Source organism: Porites lutea, chromosome 1, assembly GCF_958299795.1.
Source record: "Porites lutea chromosome 1, jaPorLute2.1, whole genome shotgun sequence".
Taxonomy (NCBI): Eukaryota; Metazoa; Cnidaria; class Anthozoa; order Scleractinia; family Poritidae; genus Porites; species Porites lutea.
This window is the reverse complement of record NC_133201.1, coordinates 4,839,239-4,854,527: the sequence shown is the minus strand read 5'-3', so window position 1 is coordinate 4,854,527 and position 15,289 is coordinate 4,839,239. Positions and strand designations below refer to the sequence as shown.

The following is a 15,289-nucleotide window of genomic DNA, read 5'->3' as shown; positions in this document are numbered from 1 at the left end:
GCAAAAATGGAATCAAGACTGCAACTTAGGTCAAAACGAAATAACGTGGGGTGCGACCTACCAGCTAGCTCATAAAATCACAAAAAGCATAAAACTCAGGGAATTTCAATTTAAATTGCTGCACAGAAGAATACCAACAAACGCTTTCTTAACTAAGATAAGAGTAAAAGAAAACTCCAACTGCTCCTTTTGTAAAAAAGAACCAGAAAAACTCGTACACCTTTTCTGGTCCTGCCCCAAAACGGCGCTCTTCTGGGAGAGCATCATAACGCGATTAAAACTTTGCCAAATTATTCCCGATAGTTACTCTGCAGACATGACTGTTTCACTAGGCCTGAGATCAGACTCTTCTAAACTTCAACGCCAGATCAACTTTTGTTTTCTTATTGCCAGGCACTATATCTGGCTCTGCAAAACAAAAGAAGCTATACCTCTATTGCAAGGATTTCTCAAACACCTAAAGACAATTTACAACATACAAGCACAAGCAGAAGCAAACAATGTTCTGCCCAAACAATGGTCATTCCTACACGACATCACGTAGAAACTATCGTTTCTACCATGGCGCTATTCCCAACGCCCCCTGATATTCTCTATGTCTTTCATCCGTAGCTTATCCTGCCTCAATAACGCCAACTATCCTTAAATAAGTTTCTTCCGATGCAACTGTGTACTTGAAGCATACGAAATGTAATAATGTTTGAAAACAGTAGTATTGTTAGCAATGTAAGCAATAAGTATTGTCAGTATTGTAAGTATGGTATGAATGTTGTAAATAATGTAAGCAGTGTAAGCAGTGTTCAATATTGTAATTATTGGGTTAAGTAAAGCAAATAAAAAAAAAAAAAAAAAAAACACACAGCCAGGCTGAACTGCCCGTCTGTCTTGCTGCATGAAGCTTATGACACTTGACGGTTATTAACTTTACGTTCAACTCTCTTTTCAGTTGCTGTTAGTTCACCTTGCACTCGCTGTTCGCGCTGGAGTTGTCATAGCCTGAGGGTAGGTCCAAAGATATGTCCTCTTCCTGACCAGAGTCATCTCTTGAACTCATAGCCTCATGTGATGTCGGCTCCTCACCACGGCCGCTATGAAGTGCCACATTTTCGACAAAGTGTTCTTTTCTAAACTTAAAAGGTACTCCAGTCTTGCACGAAACAGTTACTTTCCCCAAACCAATAACAACGATTGCTTGTTTCATCTCAACGGTCTTTTCCAATAGGTAATCCCCCTCTTTTAACAGAACAATTTGATTTAATTCCTCACGCTCTGTGATTTCTTGAAGAACAGTGCGCAATTCATCTGAGCTTTTAACAACGTGGATCTGTAGAACTCCATAACGTTGAATGACTGAAGAAATATCCCGACCAGAACTCAAATGATTAAAGACAGCAGCAGCGGCCAAGGCTTCGTGTTTCCTCCCTAACTCTGCTAAACTCGTTGCCTTGGTGTGGTATCCAAGAAACCAAGAAGGATCTGCTCTGATAGAAGACTCTGAATCTTTTAACGCAAGCTCCAATAAGGATTCCCGCTCATTCATGTTCCGGTTTTTCTCTGCTGATTTCAAGTAGGTTGACGCTCTAGCTGTAAGGAGCTGTGGGTCTTCTGAACATATGGCTAATGCCTTGCTGTAGTGAGATAAGGCCTCATCTAGTTGGCCACGATTGAGGCTTTCCTTAGCTTTTTCTTTGAGCATTTTGATTGAATCAACTGAGGATGACAGTTCTATGTTCTCAGTGTAAACAGTTTCATCCAAGCGCAGTGGAACACCTTTAGTGCAGACAATTTGGACTTTTCCCACACCAACCATTACTGCGTTCGCTGGAACTTTCATTGACTCCGTCAACTCATATCTTCCTTCCTTGAGCAAAATCACAAGATTCCTTCTGGCCTCTATCCTGACTGGTTGAAGGAGTTCATCAACTGTAGCAATCACGTTTATACTGTAATGTCCGAAGTGCTCCACGACGGCTGGTATTCCAGAGCATTGGGATGGGAAAAAGTGTCTGGCAACAGCAGCCGCAGCAAGACTTGGACCTCTCTGTCCGAGTTTAGAGAGACAAACAGCTTTCCAGTAGTAGCCTTTCACCCAAGAGGGATCTGCAATTAACGCCACATTCGCGTCTTGACAGGCTAATTGAAGAAATTTCCGTTTTTCCTCTGCAGCAAGGCCATGTTGCTCTGAAAGTTTCACATACGTTGCTGCTCTATTAGTTAGCAGCTTAGCATCATTAGGGCATTCATTAAGTACTTCGTTGTAAAGATTTAGAGCCCTGGAATAACAACCGGATTTGAAGCAATCATTAGCTAAGTTTTTTACGTTTCTGGCTAAAAGTACTTTCCTGTCGCAACGAGCACGTGATGAAAAATGATGGTTGGATGCTTGTTTCGCAAAGTACTGCCACAGTTGTTCTAGGCGTTTGGAAGTCGCTCCCTGATTCCCAAGGAAAAGGTGTACCATTTCCATATAGTAGTTCGCTTCTGCAACATCCGGGTGGTTATCTTCATACATTTTCTTTCGAAGTGATATTAACTTCTCTGCAACACTACGGTAAAAGTGTCCTTCTTGCTTGCTAAGTTTACTTCCTATGTTTAGATGGGCGTTGAAACACGTCATTAAATTCACCAGGACGGTAGTCGCATGTTCATAGCTACTTTCATCGACTTCATGTTTGCTGTCACTTATAACTCTTGCGACAGCTCCGCTTTGGATATCTTTGTACAGGTCAGGCCACCTGTCTACCATAATATTGCAAAGTATATCCTCAGCCCTGTAAGGGTCAAAACATCTTATGACAGTAAGGGCGCTCGTTATTCCCCTGAGGTAATAATCTGACGCTGGGGGTTGTTTCTTTGCAATTTGCAGCATTTCTTCAGCATATATTCGAGCCTCTTGTAGCTTGTCGTCATTATAGAAATGCATAGTTACAAACTGTAAGACACGAAGCAGTTCATGGTGGTCAGAGGGATAGATCTTACGGGCAAGTTCAAGGGCCCTCAGATGACGTTTCAAAACGCATTCGAAGCTACCAGCAGATATGAAATTCTCTGCCCTTCCTATCATGATCTGGAGATTTACAACATTCTCGTCACTCAACGATAAGCCTTCGAGCTCTAACAAAGCTTCATAGTTTTCCTTCCATTTCCCTTCTGATGCGTAGTAGGATGCAATGTGCTCAAGGACATGATACTTAACACCATCCACAATCACAAAACCAGACTTTTCAAACTCAGCCATCTTGTGCACAGTTTCTTGAGCCAATCTCTTTGCTTCATCGTGGCTCTCACGCCCAGGAACATTCCTTTTACTGATAGCTGCGCAGGTCATCATAGTAAGAAGTATATTTGGATCCGGAGAACCTCTCACTTTGCGAACTTTCAAACTGACATCCCATAATTCATGTCGTAGTGTAAAGAAGAATACATCACTATCAATTAAAATGCCAACAAACGTGAACAAATCGATGATACTATCATCGTTGCAAAGAAAAGGAGCAAATTTCTCTTCGTGTGAATCAATTTCATCTTCTATATGATTCTTAAGTTTGCGAAAGTTAAGAAGAAGGGCAATGGCAATTCTTCTCTCTTCATCTTTCAGTTCTGATAGATAACCCGTGGCGGATCTAGATTTTGAAGATTTAGAACAATTTTGCAGCGCAAAATTAAGAAGTCGGGCGGCCGCCACCAATGTCTCTAGCTTCTGCGTTACAGTAAGACTGTCTCTGACCACTTCCTGGATAAGTTTATGGACATGAAATACTCTGTTTTGGCTGCTGACTGAGAAGAGGGAGTAACTTGACAGTACCCTCAGGAGCATTGCAATTTCAATATTGCAACAAGCTTTTTCTTTCAATTCGTCCTGAGCTAATTCAGGCAAACCTGGATTGATGACCGCAAAAGGTACATTCTCTGATTCCAGGAAGGCCGCAATGCGCATCATGCTGGCAGCAGCTGGTGATTGTTCTTTGACATATGCAAAGTTCATCTCCCAAGTGGTATGAACTGATAACCGATGCTGAGCCTCCATACTGAGCGCTGTAGCAGGCTGTTGCTTTAACAGACGCAACTTGACCTCTCGGTACTTTTTTAAGTAATCTGCAAAACTCAACGGAATGGGACTGGCAGTTATGTATGCTGCCGCCTGCTCGAGGGCTAGTGGTAATGCTCCAAGCTCTTTTGTCAGGGCAACCGCCTCTGGTTCAAGGGATTTTCCTTCAAGACCTTTTCTTTTCATTAGAAACAATACGCCTTCCTCCTCACTGAAACATTGCAGTTCTAAATAATCTTCACACGAGTTCTTCAAGAAAGCTTTTGCATCTCTGGCATTTTGTCTGGTTGTGAGTAGTATGTGGCCTCGCTTAGGTGATTTACCATTTCTTTGCCAAGGTCCTTTGCATATCTTTTTAACACCTGTTGGGCACGTTGGGTCTTGTAATTCATCTACATTGTCTACAACAAGAAGCCATGGGAGCTCCTTATTCGACAACCACGTAAGGAAACGGGTCAATGTTTCATCCATATTGGCGCTCTTTGGAGTGAAAATATTCTTAAGAGCAAGAATCTCAGCAACTGATTTATGTATATTATCATCGCTTTCACCGTTGATCCAGAACACGCCTCCCGGGAATCGACTTTTGTTAATCCACGCGAATTCTACAGCCAGTGACGTCTTGCCACAGCCGCCAAGCCCGCATATCGTTTTTGTACAACAGGAAGTTTCTGCACCACTTTGAACACCACTCTCCAGAACAAGATTCTTTTCAAGCCAACTCAGAGCTGTTGTGCGCCCAGTAAACGAAGGTAACCTACTTGGTGCAGTGCAAAATATGTCCTCATCATTGCCCGTCTCTGCTTGAAAACCATTATCTTTCAAGCTATCCACCACTTCCTTTACATCCATGAAATCCTTCTGTAAGCCAGAAATCTTGGTTTCGGTTGTATTCATCTTGATGGTTACCTTTTGCACTGCACTTTTTACACTTGCGAGGTTAGTTTCAAAGTTTAATACTTTGGACTGTATCGTGTTCAGGTTAGAGACAACGTTGTCCATTCTATTTCTTACTACTTCCACGCCATCATGGAGAACATTTAGGTCTTCTTGAAGGTCGTCTCTTTGATTCAGTACAGTGTTGAAATCATCAACACTGCGGAGTACTGTGGATATCTCAGTGGAGAGGTAGGCTTCTGCATCTCTCAACTGAGTTTTCAGCTCCTCCCGTAACTTGCCTAAGTCCTCATTGTTCAGGTCACCTTGTTCTTTCACTTCAGATAAGTCGCTCTGAATATCGACTTTAAGTTTCTCCACTTGTGCTTTTAACGTACCAATGTCGTCTTTGTTCACACTTGCTATTTCTTCTACGTCAGACAAATCTTTGTGGGCTGCCATGTACAATTTCTTAGTCTCAGCATCTACTTGAGCAACTTTCGTCTGAACATCAGTTAAATCATCTTGGCATTTTGTCAGATCTGATGCAAGTGACTGACGTAACAAATGAAGAGCCTCCATTTCAGAATTCCTGACATTGACCAGACCTTGATGGAATAAGTCTTGCAAGTGTTGCGAAGCCTTTTGCGCCTCTTTGTCAGCTTTAAACACTGGGTCACTCAACAAATTATTCAGATGCGAAAATATGGTCGGCACATCGACATCTTGAATCTCTTGCTTTGGAGAATGCGCCCAATGATTCCTACACTCATCTCTCGCTGCACATAGAACTGTTTTATTTACTGGGGGAGTGAGAAAACGACACCATTCCATTAAGTTTAGGAGACCACCAATGTCCGTTGTTTCAGCGTCGACAACATCCATTTTCCTGGTTCCAAGAGTTGGCATGAAGAGTTTAGCGATTTCCCACGCCCCAGCCGGAGATCCCCATTGATTTTTGTCACTGTTGTTCCAGCATATCTTTGGTCGTGGTGCCATGTGATGACGTGACAACTCCACCCTCCATGTAGTACAAAAAGTACATTTGGCAGCAGATGGACAAGTGCATGGTGAAAGTGATTGGAGCGGAGGGCTTGAAATGAGGTTTCGGTACCAGGCTTCCATTTCTTTTTGGATTTTTGGTGAAATTCCATTTTTGGCAATGTTCAGAGCGCATCCAACCAAAACCCAGTTTTTGTGTTCTTTCTTGTCAAGATCTGCCACCCAACCTCCGGTCGCCATTATCTTGTCTTCTAAACAAGGCTGAAAATCTAAGAAGGGCAGTTAACATGTAGAGTTCAGTTGAATCTGAAACTTCTCTCTTTCTGCACTATAAATACACATTTTACGTCTTGCATATAACCAATTTTTAGAAATTCGTGTCCAAATATAAATTTCACACCGTTTCTTCATGTAAAAAATTCAAACAATCCCTCTTAGCATGTACGCTCTTTGTAACTTTGACTACAAAGCTAAGCAGCGGAAGAAAAAGTTCCAGTTTTTTTACAAATTTTCTAAACTGATCTCTATACGATTCCAAAAAGAATAAGTTGAGAGAATTTGATAAAAGATCAAAGCATTTTCCCTTAGGTGATTATTTCATAAATTCTCACAACCTTTTCTCTTGATTGTGTATTGATAATGTAAGGACAAAATTGATGTTTGTCATTTCGAGTCATTTATGGGACTTAAATATTCAACGTTTGTAAACTTCCGTAATATTGATTGTTATTTTAATTTTCCACCTGATAATATTTTGTATCCGTCGCCGTAATTTTTATGCCACCTTCGAATAATTGTAATTGAGGAGGCCTAATTAACATAAGCTTTATAGTTTGCTTTAGGCCTCCTCGGTATTTCTTCCTACATTTTTTTGGGGCATCTTTTTGTGATTGTAATCGTATGGCAAATAAATATTTAATACAAATACCAGGATAAATAGACATTTCTGCAAATAATTTAGTATTTAAACTCAACTTTAAAACTCAATGTTGTACTAGTTAACCAGTATTGAGATTAAATCCAGGTTTATCCTTGGTTAAAACAAAGAAAATAACCTTGGGAAAAGAACAGAGGAAATTTACTAGTTCTCACCCCAAGGTATCAAAATATGCTAAACTCTTAAAAATTCTGAGTAATTTGGTGATTATTAAGCGTGACGCTCTCTAAAGAATTTTGCTTCCAGAGCGTAGTTATTACACCGGATCATGAACAGCACTGTGTGTGCGACATACTTTACAAAGTATGGCCAAAACAGAAAAATGAAAGTCTTGATAACACAACAGCCGGTTATCGAGACCGGAGAATAATGAATGTAAATTTAATATTTCAGCTTTGCCTTCCATTTCCCATCGAATGCTAAATCTTTTGGTTTTGAGGGTAAAACTCTTAGAAATTGAAGTAAACCTTACAATCACTGTTTACTAAACGAGTATGTCTTTTTTTTCTTCACAAAAATCGACGAATTCAGGTGAAAAACATTCATTCGTCTGTGCTATGTCACAGTACGCCCTGGCTCCAAAGAATAAATCAAACGTTTCCGCGAAGCAGTAACACGGCTGCTTTAACTGCTCAGACGGACACACTACCTATTTCGCGACATTTCGATATGTAGTTTAAAGTAGGATTTCTTATCTTAGGTCTTACCTTACTTGATCATAGACTTGTTGCACTTGGTGGAGATAATTCAGACTGAAATGATGGCTTCCCTTGCTGCAAATCTATAACTCTATCGAAATCGAAAGCGGAAATGATAAAGCTGATTTAAGGTACACGCGTTGTTGACCAAGCGTGAGGCCGATATAGATAGCTACTGGCCAAGTTTTATTTGCGTTGTGTTATTGAAATGCAGACAGTACAAAGCGAGCAATACCGAGAGGGAAGATGCAGTCAAAACTCTCTACATAACAACATTGCGTTTCAAAAATCATCTTTCCATAAACAGCAATTAGAGACGAACGATGGACAAACAATGTAATTCCTGTATGTTGCACAGACTACAAGCTTTGTTTTGTAAAACTATTCAGTATATGTGAACTTTGGGTTTCTGTTTTTCTGATATACTGTATTTACTCGATTCAGTGTCAAGTTAACGCCATAGGTAAACACCATAGGTGGAGGCAAAAATAACGCAACCCGGCCTAGATTGAACTCCGCACCCAAACAGAAGAATGCAGCGTTGAAATTTTAAGGTTTTGGAAAGGTGGATGATGGTAAGAGGTAGTAGCACATGGAGGAAGTTTGATATAATTAATGCAGGGGTCAGCTAGTCTTCAAGGGGAAGTCGGCCTTAGTGATTTCAATTTCCGGGCAACAACTTTAGCATGAACAACATTCTTCCATAGAGTAGTTGCATATCTGCAGTCAAATGTCAGGGTAAAAATCTGTCACAGTACAGGAAGGTTTTTAGCGCTTTTTTCTCTTTTCGCAGCTATTTTCTTTGAAAGGAACCTACCCTACGGCTGCTACAAGTTCAAAAGATAACATTCATCAAAATACAAAAACTCAAAAACCTTTAATGTAGCGCTGTACAGTTTTCGGGAAAAAACGACATAGTTCACGGCTAGCTAGGGCCTCCTTGTTCTAGCCAATAATGTTCCTTGTTTTCTGTAACGTAAATGTAAATAATATCTACACATTTCTGAACTGCTTATTCTATTATGAAGGCTCTTCAGTGAGAATCACTTTTATGTTAGCAATGGTCCTTATTATAAGGCATTGCCGCGAGAAACAAGGAAAACGTTTGCGGTGACCTCAACTGGAAAGTTTCCCCAGCCAAATCCTTCTACGTACAAGAGAAAACGTTGCTGCTTCCGATTGTTTGGAAACGATTTTGGAAACCTCGACAACTTTTACCTCCAATTGTCTGGAAACGATTTTGAATCATAACCTCCTGTTAAAATATCTTCAGTGAAATGAGCCACACGTTTCGACTGTCTTTTTTCCCCTCCCCGTTACATCACAGGTCATGTGGTCGGAGGCAACGACTACGTAAGCAGCTTTGATGGAGGTAGGCGATGGGGGAGTTTCAGTTTGTCAAGAAAATTTGCCTCCGATTACAAGGGGAATTATACGTTTCTCTAAGTAATTACATTAGCTAGTTAGCCCAAACACATCTGTGTGGCATTACGTTGACGTACTAAGCACCCCGTTTTTGGCTGTTTACATAGCTAAATTGTTTTTACGACAGGTGACTGTTTTGTGTTCAATTCTCTGTTTTAGTTCAGGAGGTTAGTTCACCTTGCACTCGCTGTCGACTTTGGATGCGTCATACCCTGAGGGCAAGGCCAAAGATATATCTTCTTCCTGACCAAAAGGACTTGTCGAACTCGCAGTCTCTAGTGATTCTGGCTCATCACCACAGTCTCCCTGAAGTTCAACATTCTCGACAAAATGTTCCTTTCTAAAGTGAAAAGGTGCGCCAGTCTTGCACGAAACAATTACTTTCCCTAGACCAACAACAACGATTGCTGGATTGATCTCCACGCTCTTTTCAAATAGGTACTCTCCTTCTTTCATTAAAACAATTTGATTTACTCCTTCAGGCTCCTCTACTTCTTCAAGAAAATTGTGCAATTCATCTGAACTTTCAACAACATGGATCTGCAACGCTCCATAACGTTGAATGACTGATGAAATATCCCGACCAGAGCTCAAGTGGTTAAACACAGCAGCAGAGGCCAAGGCTTCGTGTTTCCTCCCCAACTCTGTCATAATCGTAGCTCTGGTGTAGTAGCCAAGTAACCAAGAAGGGTCAGCTCTGATGGTGGCTTTGGTGTCTTCCACACCAAGCTCTAGCAACGATTCCCGCTCACACGTGTTGCTCTTTTCTTTCGCTGCTTTCAAGTAAGTCGTAGCCCTAGCTGTTAGAAGCTGTTTGTTTTCTGGACACGTGGCCAATACCTTGCTATACAGAGACAAGGCCCGGTAGAACTGTCCAAGATCGAGGCACTTGTTAGCTTTCTCTTTGTTAACTGTGATGAACTCCACGGAGGGCGTTAGTTCAATTTTGTCGATGTAAACAGTTTTATCCAGGAACAGTGGAATGCCTTTGGCGCAGGTGATATCGACTTTACCAAGGCCAACTATCACTGCATTTGATGGAACTTTCAAAGGCTGAGTTAGCACATATTTCCCACTGCGAACGACAATTACGAGACTGTTTTCACATATCTCTACGGCGCGCCCAAGGTCTTCAGAAGTAGCTACTTCTTTTACAATGTAGCATCCGAAATGCTCGACAACAGCAGGTATTTGGGTCCACTGTAGTGGAAACAGGCTTCCAGCTACTGCAGCTGCAGCTAGCGATGGACCTCTTTGCCCAAGTTCAGCAAGGCAAACAGCCTTCCAGTAGTATCCCTTCTTCCAAGAAGGATCTGCAGATATCGCGCTAATAGAGTCTTCGAGAGCATGTTGAAGAATGTTCTGTCGCTCTTTTAAAGGTTGACTCTGTGATTTCCGCTTAGAAAGCTTGACTTGCGCACACGCTTTGTTAGTTAATAACTTGGCATTGTTTGGAGTCAAGTTTAAAGCCTTCTTATAGAACTCGAGTGACCTCAAATAGTCGCCTAAACTGAAAAACGCGTTACCTGCATCTTTGTAATGCTTTGAGCGGTCGCCAATCGAATCCGCGCAAGGTCTGCTTTGACACTGTTCAGTCAATCCCTTGCAGCTTACAAATACTGGTAGCTGGCGACTACTTAGCACATCCTCTTCATCGGTTCCAGAGAGGGTATTTACTGTCATTAAAAAGCAATATGCCTCTTCCATATCTGGGAAGATGGAACCATAATGCTTCATTCGTAGGGAAACAAATATTTCCCCAATTCGTCGGTAAATGGCCAAAGTCTCCGTGGAAACTTTCGCTTTATTATTCTCTTTAAGAGCGACAAAAACGCATTTCATCAAACATTGTAACTGTACATCAATGAAATCTTCGAATCCGTCTTCAAGATAAGGAATACAGTTATTCACATAGCCATCTAATATACAACTGTATATATGGGGACATCTGTACTCTAAAGCCTCTAGCAATGTGTCTTTCATGACTTCGTGGTTTAATTCACATAAATATGACAGAGAGGCGTGCATCCCATATCCCATATCATCTGACCAAGGAGGAAGCGTTGTACAAATGTCTCGCATTTCTTTGGCGTATATTTTACTTTCCTTTACATTGCCGCTGTCGTAAAGTATCATACCGGCATACTGAAGCATCCGCAGCAACTTTGGGTCATCCGAAGAATAAATTTTCTTTGCTAAATCTACGGCTTTCATGGCACGATGGCTGGTGTTTCTTTTCATCCCCTTACTTCCTATAACCGCTATGCGCATTTGTAGCTCTGCAGTATTAGCAGCGCTTATTGGTAAGTTTAAACTCTCAAGCTCTAACAAAGCGTTGTAGCATTTTTCTACCTCTCCTTCAACAAAGAAATAATTAGCCTTACGATAGAGAATTTGAAATTTGACATCGGCTTCTATAACAACACCAGATTTCTCAAACTCAAACAACTTTTGCATAACATTATCCATCAATTTCTTTCCTTCGTTTGCTCCTTCAGTGTTGCATTTCATGATACTTACGTTGGTCATCTCAAAGAGGAGCTCGCTCGGATCACTGTCACCGAAAACCACTCTAAAGAGTTGCAAGAAGAAGTCCGAGAGTTCTGCATTAAACCAATAAAGAGACCCCCATTTCCTAGTTAGATCATGTACAAGTTTGCATAACTCATAGGTGTCGACGTTAAAAAGATCACCGGTGTCATCCTCCTTTGTCTCGTTCATTTCCTCTTTCATATAACTTGTCAACTTGAGAAAGTGAAGCAAAAGAGAGAAAACAATAAGCTGGTCCTCTAAGTCCATTTCGTAGAGGTTGCCTGGCCTTAAATTCTCGAATACAGGAAACTGTAAAAACGCAAAGCGAAGAACGCGAACGCATTCCACCAATGTCTTTACCCTTTCTGATTTCGTAAGGCTATCTCTAACAACTTCTTGGACAAGCTTGTGGACACGGAACAGTTTACATTGGTGGTTTACCGAGAAAAGAGAGTAGCTTGATAGTACTTTCAGGATGTCACCAATATCTGTATAAGAGAATGAACATCCTCTCAGTTCCTCCTGATTGAATTCAGGAGATCCACGGTTGATGACATTGAAAGGAATAAATTCAGATTCAAAAAAAGCAGAAATACGCATAATCTTTGCAGCGGCAGGTGACCTTTCTTTGACATATTCGAAGTTCATCATCCAGGTTGTGTGAGTTGACAACCTATGTTGTGCTTCCAGACTTAGAGCAGTGGCATGTTGCTGTTTTAAAAGACGAAGCTTAACTTCTTCATATGTCTTCAGGTAATCTTTAAAATCAAGTGGAAGAGGGCTGGAAGATATGTACGCTGCGGCTTGTTCGAGGGCTAGTGGCAGGGATCCCAGTTCTTTCGCTAAACAAATAGCATCTGGGTCAAGATCGTTCCCTCCGACACCTGTCCGTTGCATTAGAAATAATGCACCTTCTTCTTCACTGAAGCACTGTAACTTCAAACAATCATCATTTGAAATCTTCAAAAACGTTTTACTCTCTGTTGCATTTGCCCTGGTTGTAACAAGTATGTGACCATGCCTTCTTGGGAGATGCGTTCTTTGCAACATCCCTTTGCATATCTTCTTAACGCCTGCTGGACAGGTTGGATCATTTAAATCATCGGCATTGTCTATCACAAGAAGCCATGGACGTTTCATTTTGGACAACCATGACAGGAATTTGTTCAAGATGTCCTCTATGTTGTCGGTTACTGAGGCGCTGATATTGACAAACGTAAGTATTTCGACCACGGATTTCCCTACATTTTCATTACTTTCACCGTTGACCCAAAACACGCCCCCTGGGAAGTGATGCTTGTAACGCCGAGCAAATTCCATAGCCAGCGACGTTTTTCCGCAGCCTCCAAGGCCGCATATTGTTTTAATACAAGTTGAGGTTCCGGGTTTCTTCTCAGGGTTCAGCAAAACAAGACTTCTTTCAAGCCATTCTAGTTCTGATTTGCGGCCGGTAAACTCTGTTAACCCGATCGGTGCCGTGCAAAGAATGTCATCGTCGTCATCGTCGTTGTCTCCCTTGTGTGGACCAACCTGGACTTTGTGTTTCAATGTTTCAATTTCTTCTTTAACCTCCATGACATCTTCTTGTAACCTTGAGATCGAGCTTTTGTTTGTAGAAACATTCTTGGTTACTTTCTGTACTTCACAATACAAGTTTTTGAGGTTGCTTTCTAACTGGGGCAAGATCAGTCCAACTTCGTTTAGTTCCAGAACAACCTTCTGTATACCATTCGACAATTCATCTAAGTCATCACAAATAACCTCAATTGTGTTTCTAAGATCATCTCTTTGGTCTAGGAACTTGTTGAAGGCAGCAACTTCAATCAATATCGTGGATACATTATCAGACAAGTTTTTTGACTCTTCTGCCATTTGCTGCTTTAGTGTAGTGATCTCAGATTTGTTCGCATTACTTTGTTCTTGGACCTGAGATAAATGTCGAAGTGTATATGCCAGGTCTTCTTGGCACTTTCTCAGACCGGCCTCCAGACATTGCCGCAACAAGTAAAGAGCTTCAACCTCAGACTCTCTGACGTTAATCAGACCTTGACGGGACAAATCTTGCAAATCATTGGACGCTTTTTGGGCTGATAGTTCAGAGTTAAACACTGGGTCACTAAGCAGATTATTGAGATGACTAAATATAGTTGGAACATCGGCATCACAAATTTCTTGTTTAGCAGCATGCGCCCAACGATTTCTGCATTCATCTCTTGCTGAATTCAAAAGAGTTCGACTCACAGGGGGATTGATAAAAGGACACCATTCCAACAAATTCAAAAGACCACCAATGTCGGTTCCATCTGCGTCGATAACATCCTTTGCTCGGCTTCCAAGGGCTGGCATATAAACTTTAGCTATCTCCCATGCCCCAGTCGGAGATCCCCACTGTGTTCGGTCACTGTTGTCCCAGCAAATCTTTGGTCTCCAGGACTTGTGGTGACGTTTCAGTTCCTTTTCCCAGGTGACGCAAGTGGCGCACTTTGGTGCTGAAGGTGCGCATGCGCAAGAGGGAAGTGATTGAAGCGGTGGACTGGAAATAAGGGACTGGTACCAAGTTTCCATCTTGTTTTGAATTGTTGGTACTATTCCTTTTTTGGCAATGTTAAGAGCACAACCAACCATCACCCAGTTTTTGTGTTCTTTCTTATCAAGCTCTGCTACCCAACCGCCAGATGCCATTATGATGCGGATTTCAAGGTAAACTGAGAAACAGTACGTCTTAGAATTCAATGAAAAAGCCGGCGCTACAGTTGAGGCTTTGTGCCTAGTTCTTTGTACCTCGCTAATTACAGATTTCCCCTTTCCAGGCCCCTTGAGGCATTTCCTAACCAAGGATCTGCAACGAAAAGACCAAAAAATCTTAACACATGAATAGTTACCTTAAATGCTATAAGATTCCCTAGAATGACCTAGACTAGCAGCAACGAGAATTTTGTTTAAACGTAAAAACAAGAATTTGCCACTTAAGGGGCAACCGAACGTGACAAGACTATGTTAAGGAAGACACTGTTAAAGATAGAGTGAATAAAAGACTAGCAATTAAAGCGATTAACGGAAGGTGGGGGCACACCGTTTACCAGGTTTGAATTCTTGTACAGTGAAAACCCGCGTATAAGAACCTAGTGGATTAGAAACCTCCGGGCAAACTTTGTTACTGTAATACTAAAAAATACATAGCCAAGCAAGATCAAGCAGGTTCTTAGATGTGGGTTACAGTTAAATTATGAAAAACAATTTAGCCAACTCCAAGGAGATTAACCTTGAGATTGTAAATTTAAGTATAATTACAAGAACATACTGTACCAAACTGCTATTACAAATATGCGCACTAATCCCTACAACAATACCAAGTTTATATAAATTACAGACTGTAATTATTGTCTTAATGGACCTTGGAAAACAAGGCTTGCAAAGTACTGTGGGTACTCTTGCAGTTTAACAGTCTAAAACGTTTGCTGATACTGTATATTTAAGGACCAAACCCAATTTTATTTATTTTTCTGGTAATCAACAATTATCGCCTTTATAGGAATTAAGAACATACTTTGCCTAAATTGCCAATAAGTAACCCAAAATACAAGACCCTATTTTGCGAGACTTCTAAAACAAGTACGTCCTAGGATAAGGAAACCTGGGTCTGTCTTCTTCAGCTTCTGGGTGGGGTAATGGTGGACCATGAGTATGAGGCTGTATTTAGGATAGGCAGACTGAGGTCTCTTCTTTTCACCTCTGGGGTGAAGCGATAAATGACTCTAAGAATGGGGCTGG

General features: G+C 41.3%; 2 protein-coding genes across 2 annotated transcripts; both read right to left on the bottom strand.

The window, feature by feature from the left end:
- Positions 1 to 905: 905 nt before the first annotated feature.
- Positions 906 to 7,661, bottom strand: LOC140943209 (uncharacterized). The gene is made up of 2 exons (XM_073392282.1): positions 7,571 to 7,661; positions 906 to 6,195 (listed from the first exon to the last, which is right to left on the bottom strand). The coding sequence occupies exon 2, from the start codon at positions 6,164 to 6,166 to the stop codon at positions 953 to 955; it is 5,214 nt and encodes a 1,737-aa protein (XP_073248383.1). The 5' UTR covers positions 6,167 to 6,195; positions 7,571 to 7,661; the 3' UTR covers positions 906 to 952.
- A 758-nt stretch (positions 7,662 to 8,419) lies between these two features.
- LOC140936319 (uncharacterized) lies at positions 8,420 to 14,200 on the bottom strand. The gene has a single exon (XM_073385810.1). It carries the CDS (start codon positions 14,198 to 14,200, stop codon positions 9,155 to 9,157), a length of 5,046 nt encoding a protein of 1,681 aa, XP_073241911.1. The 3' UTR covers positions 8,420 to 9,154.
- Positions 14,201 to 15,289: the final 1,089 nt, after the last annotated feature.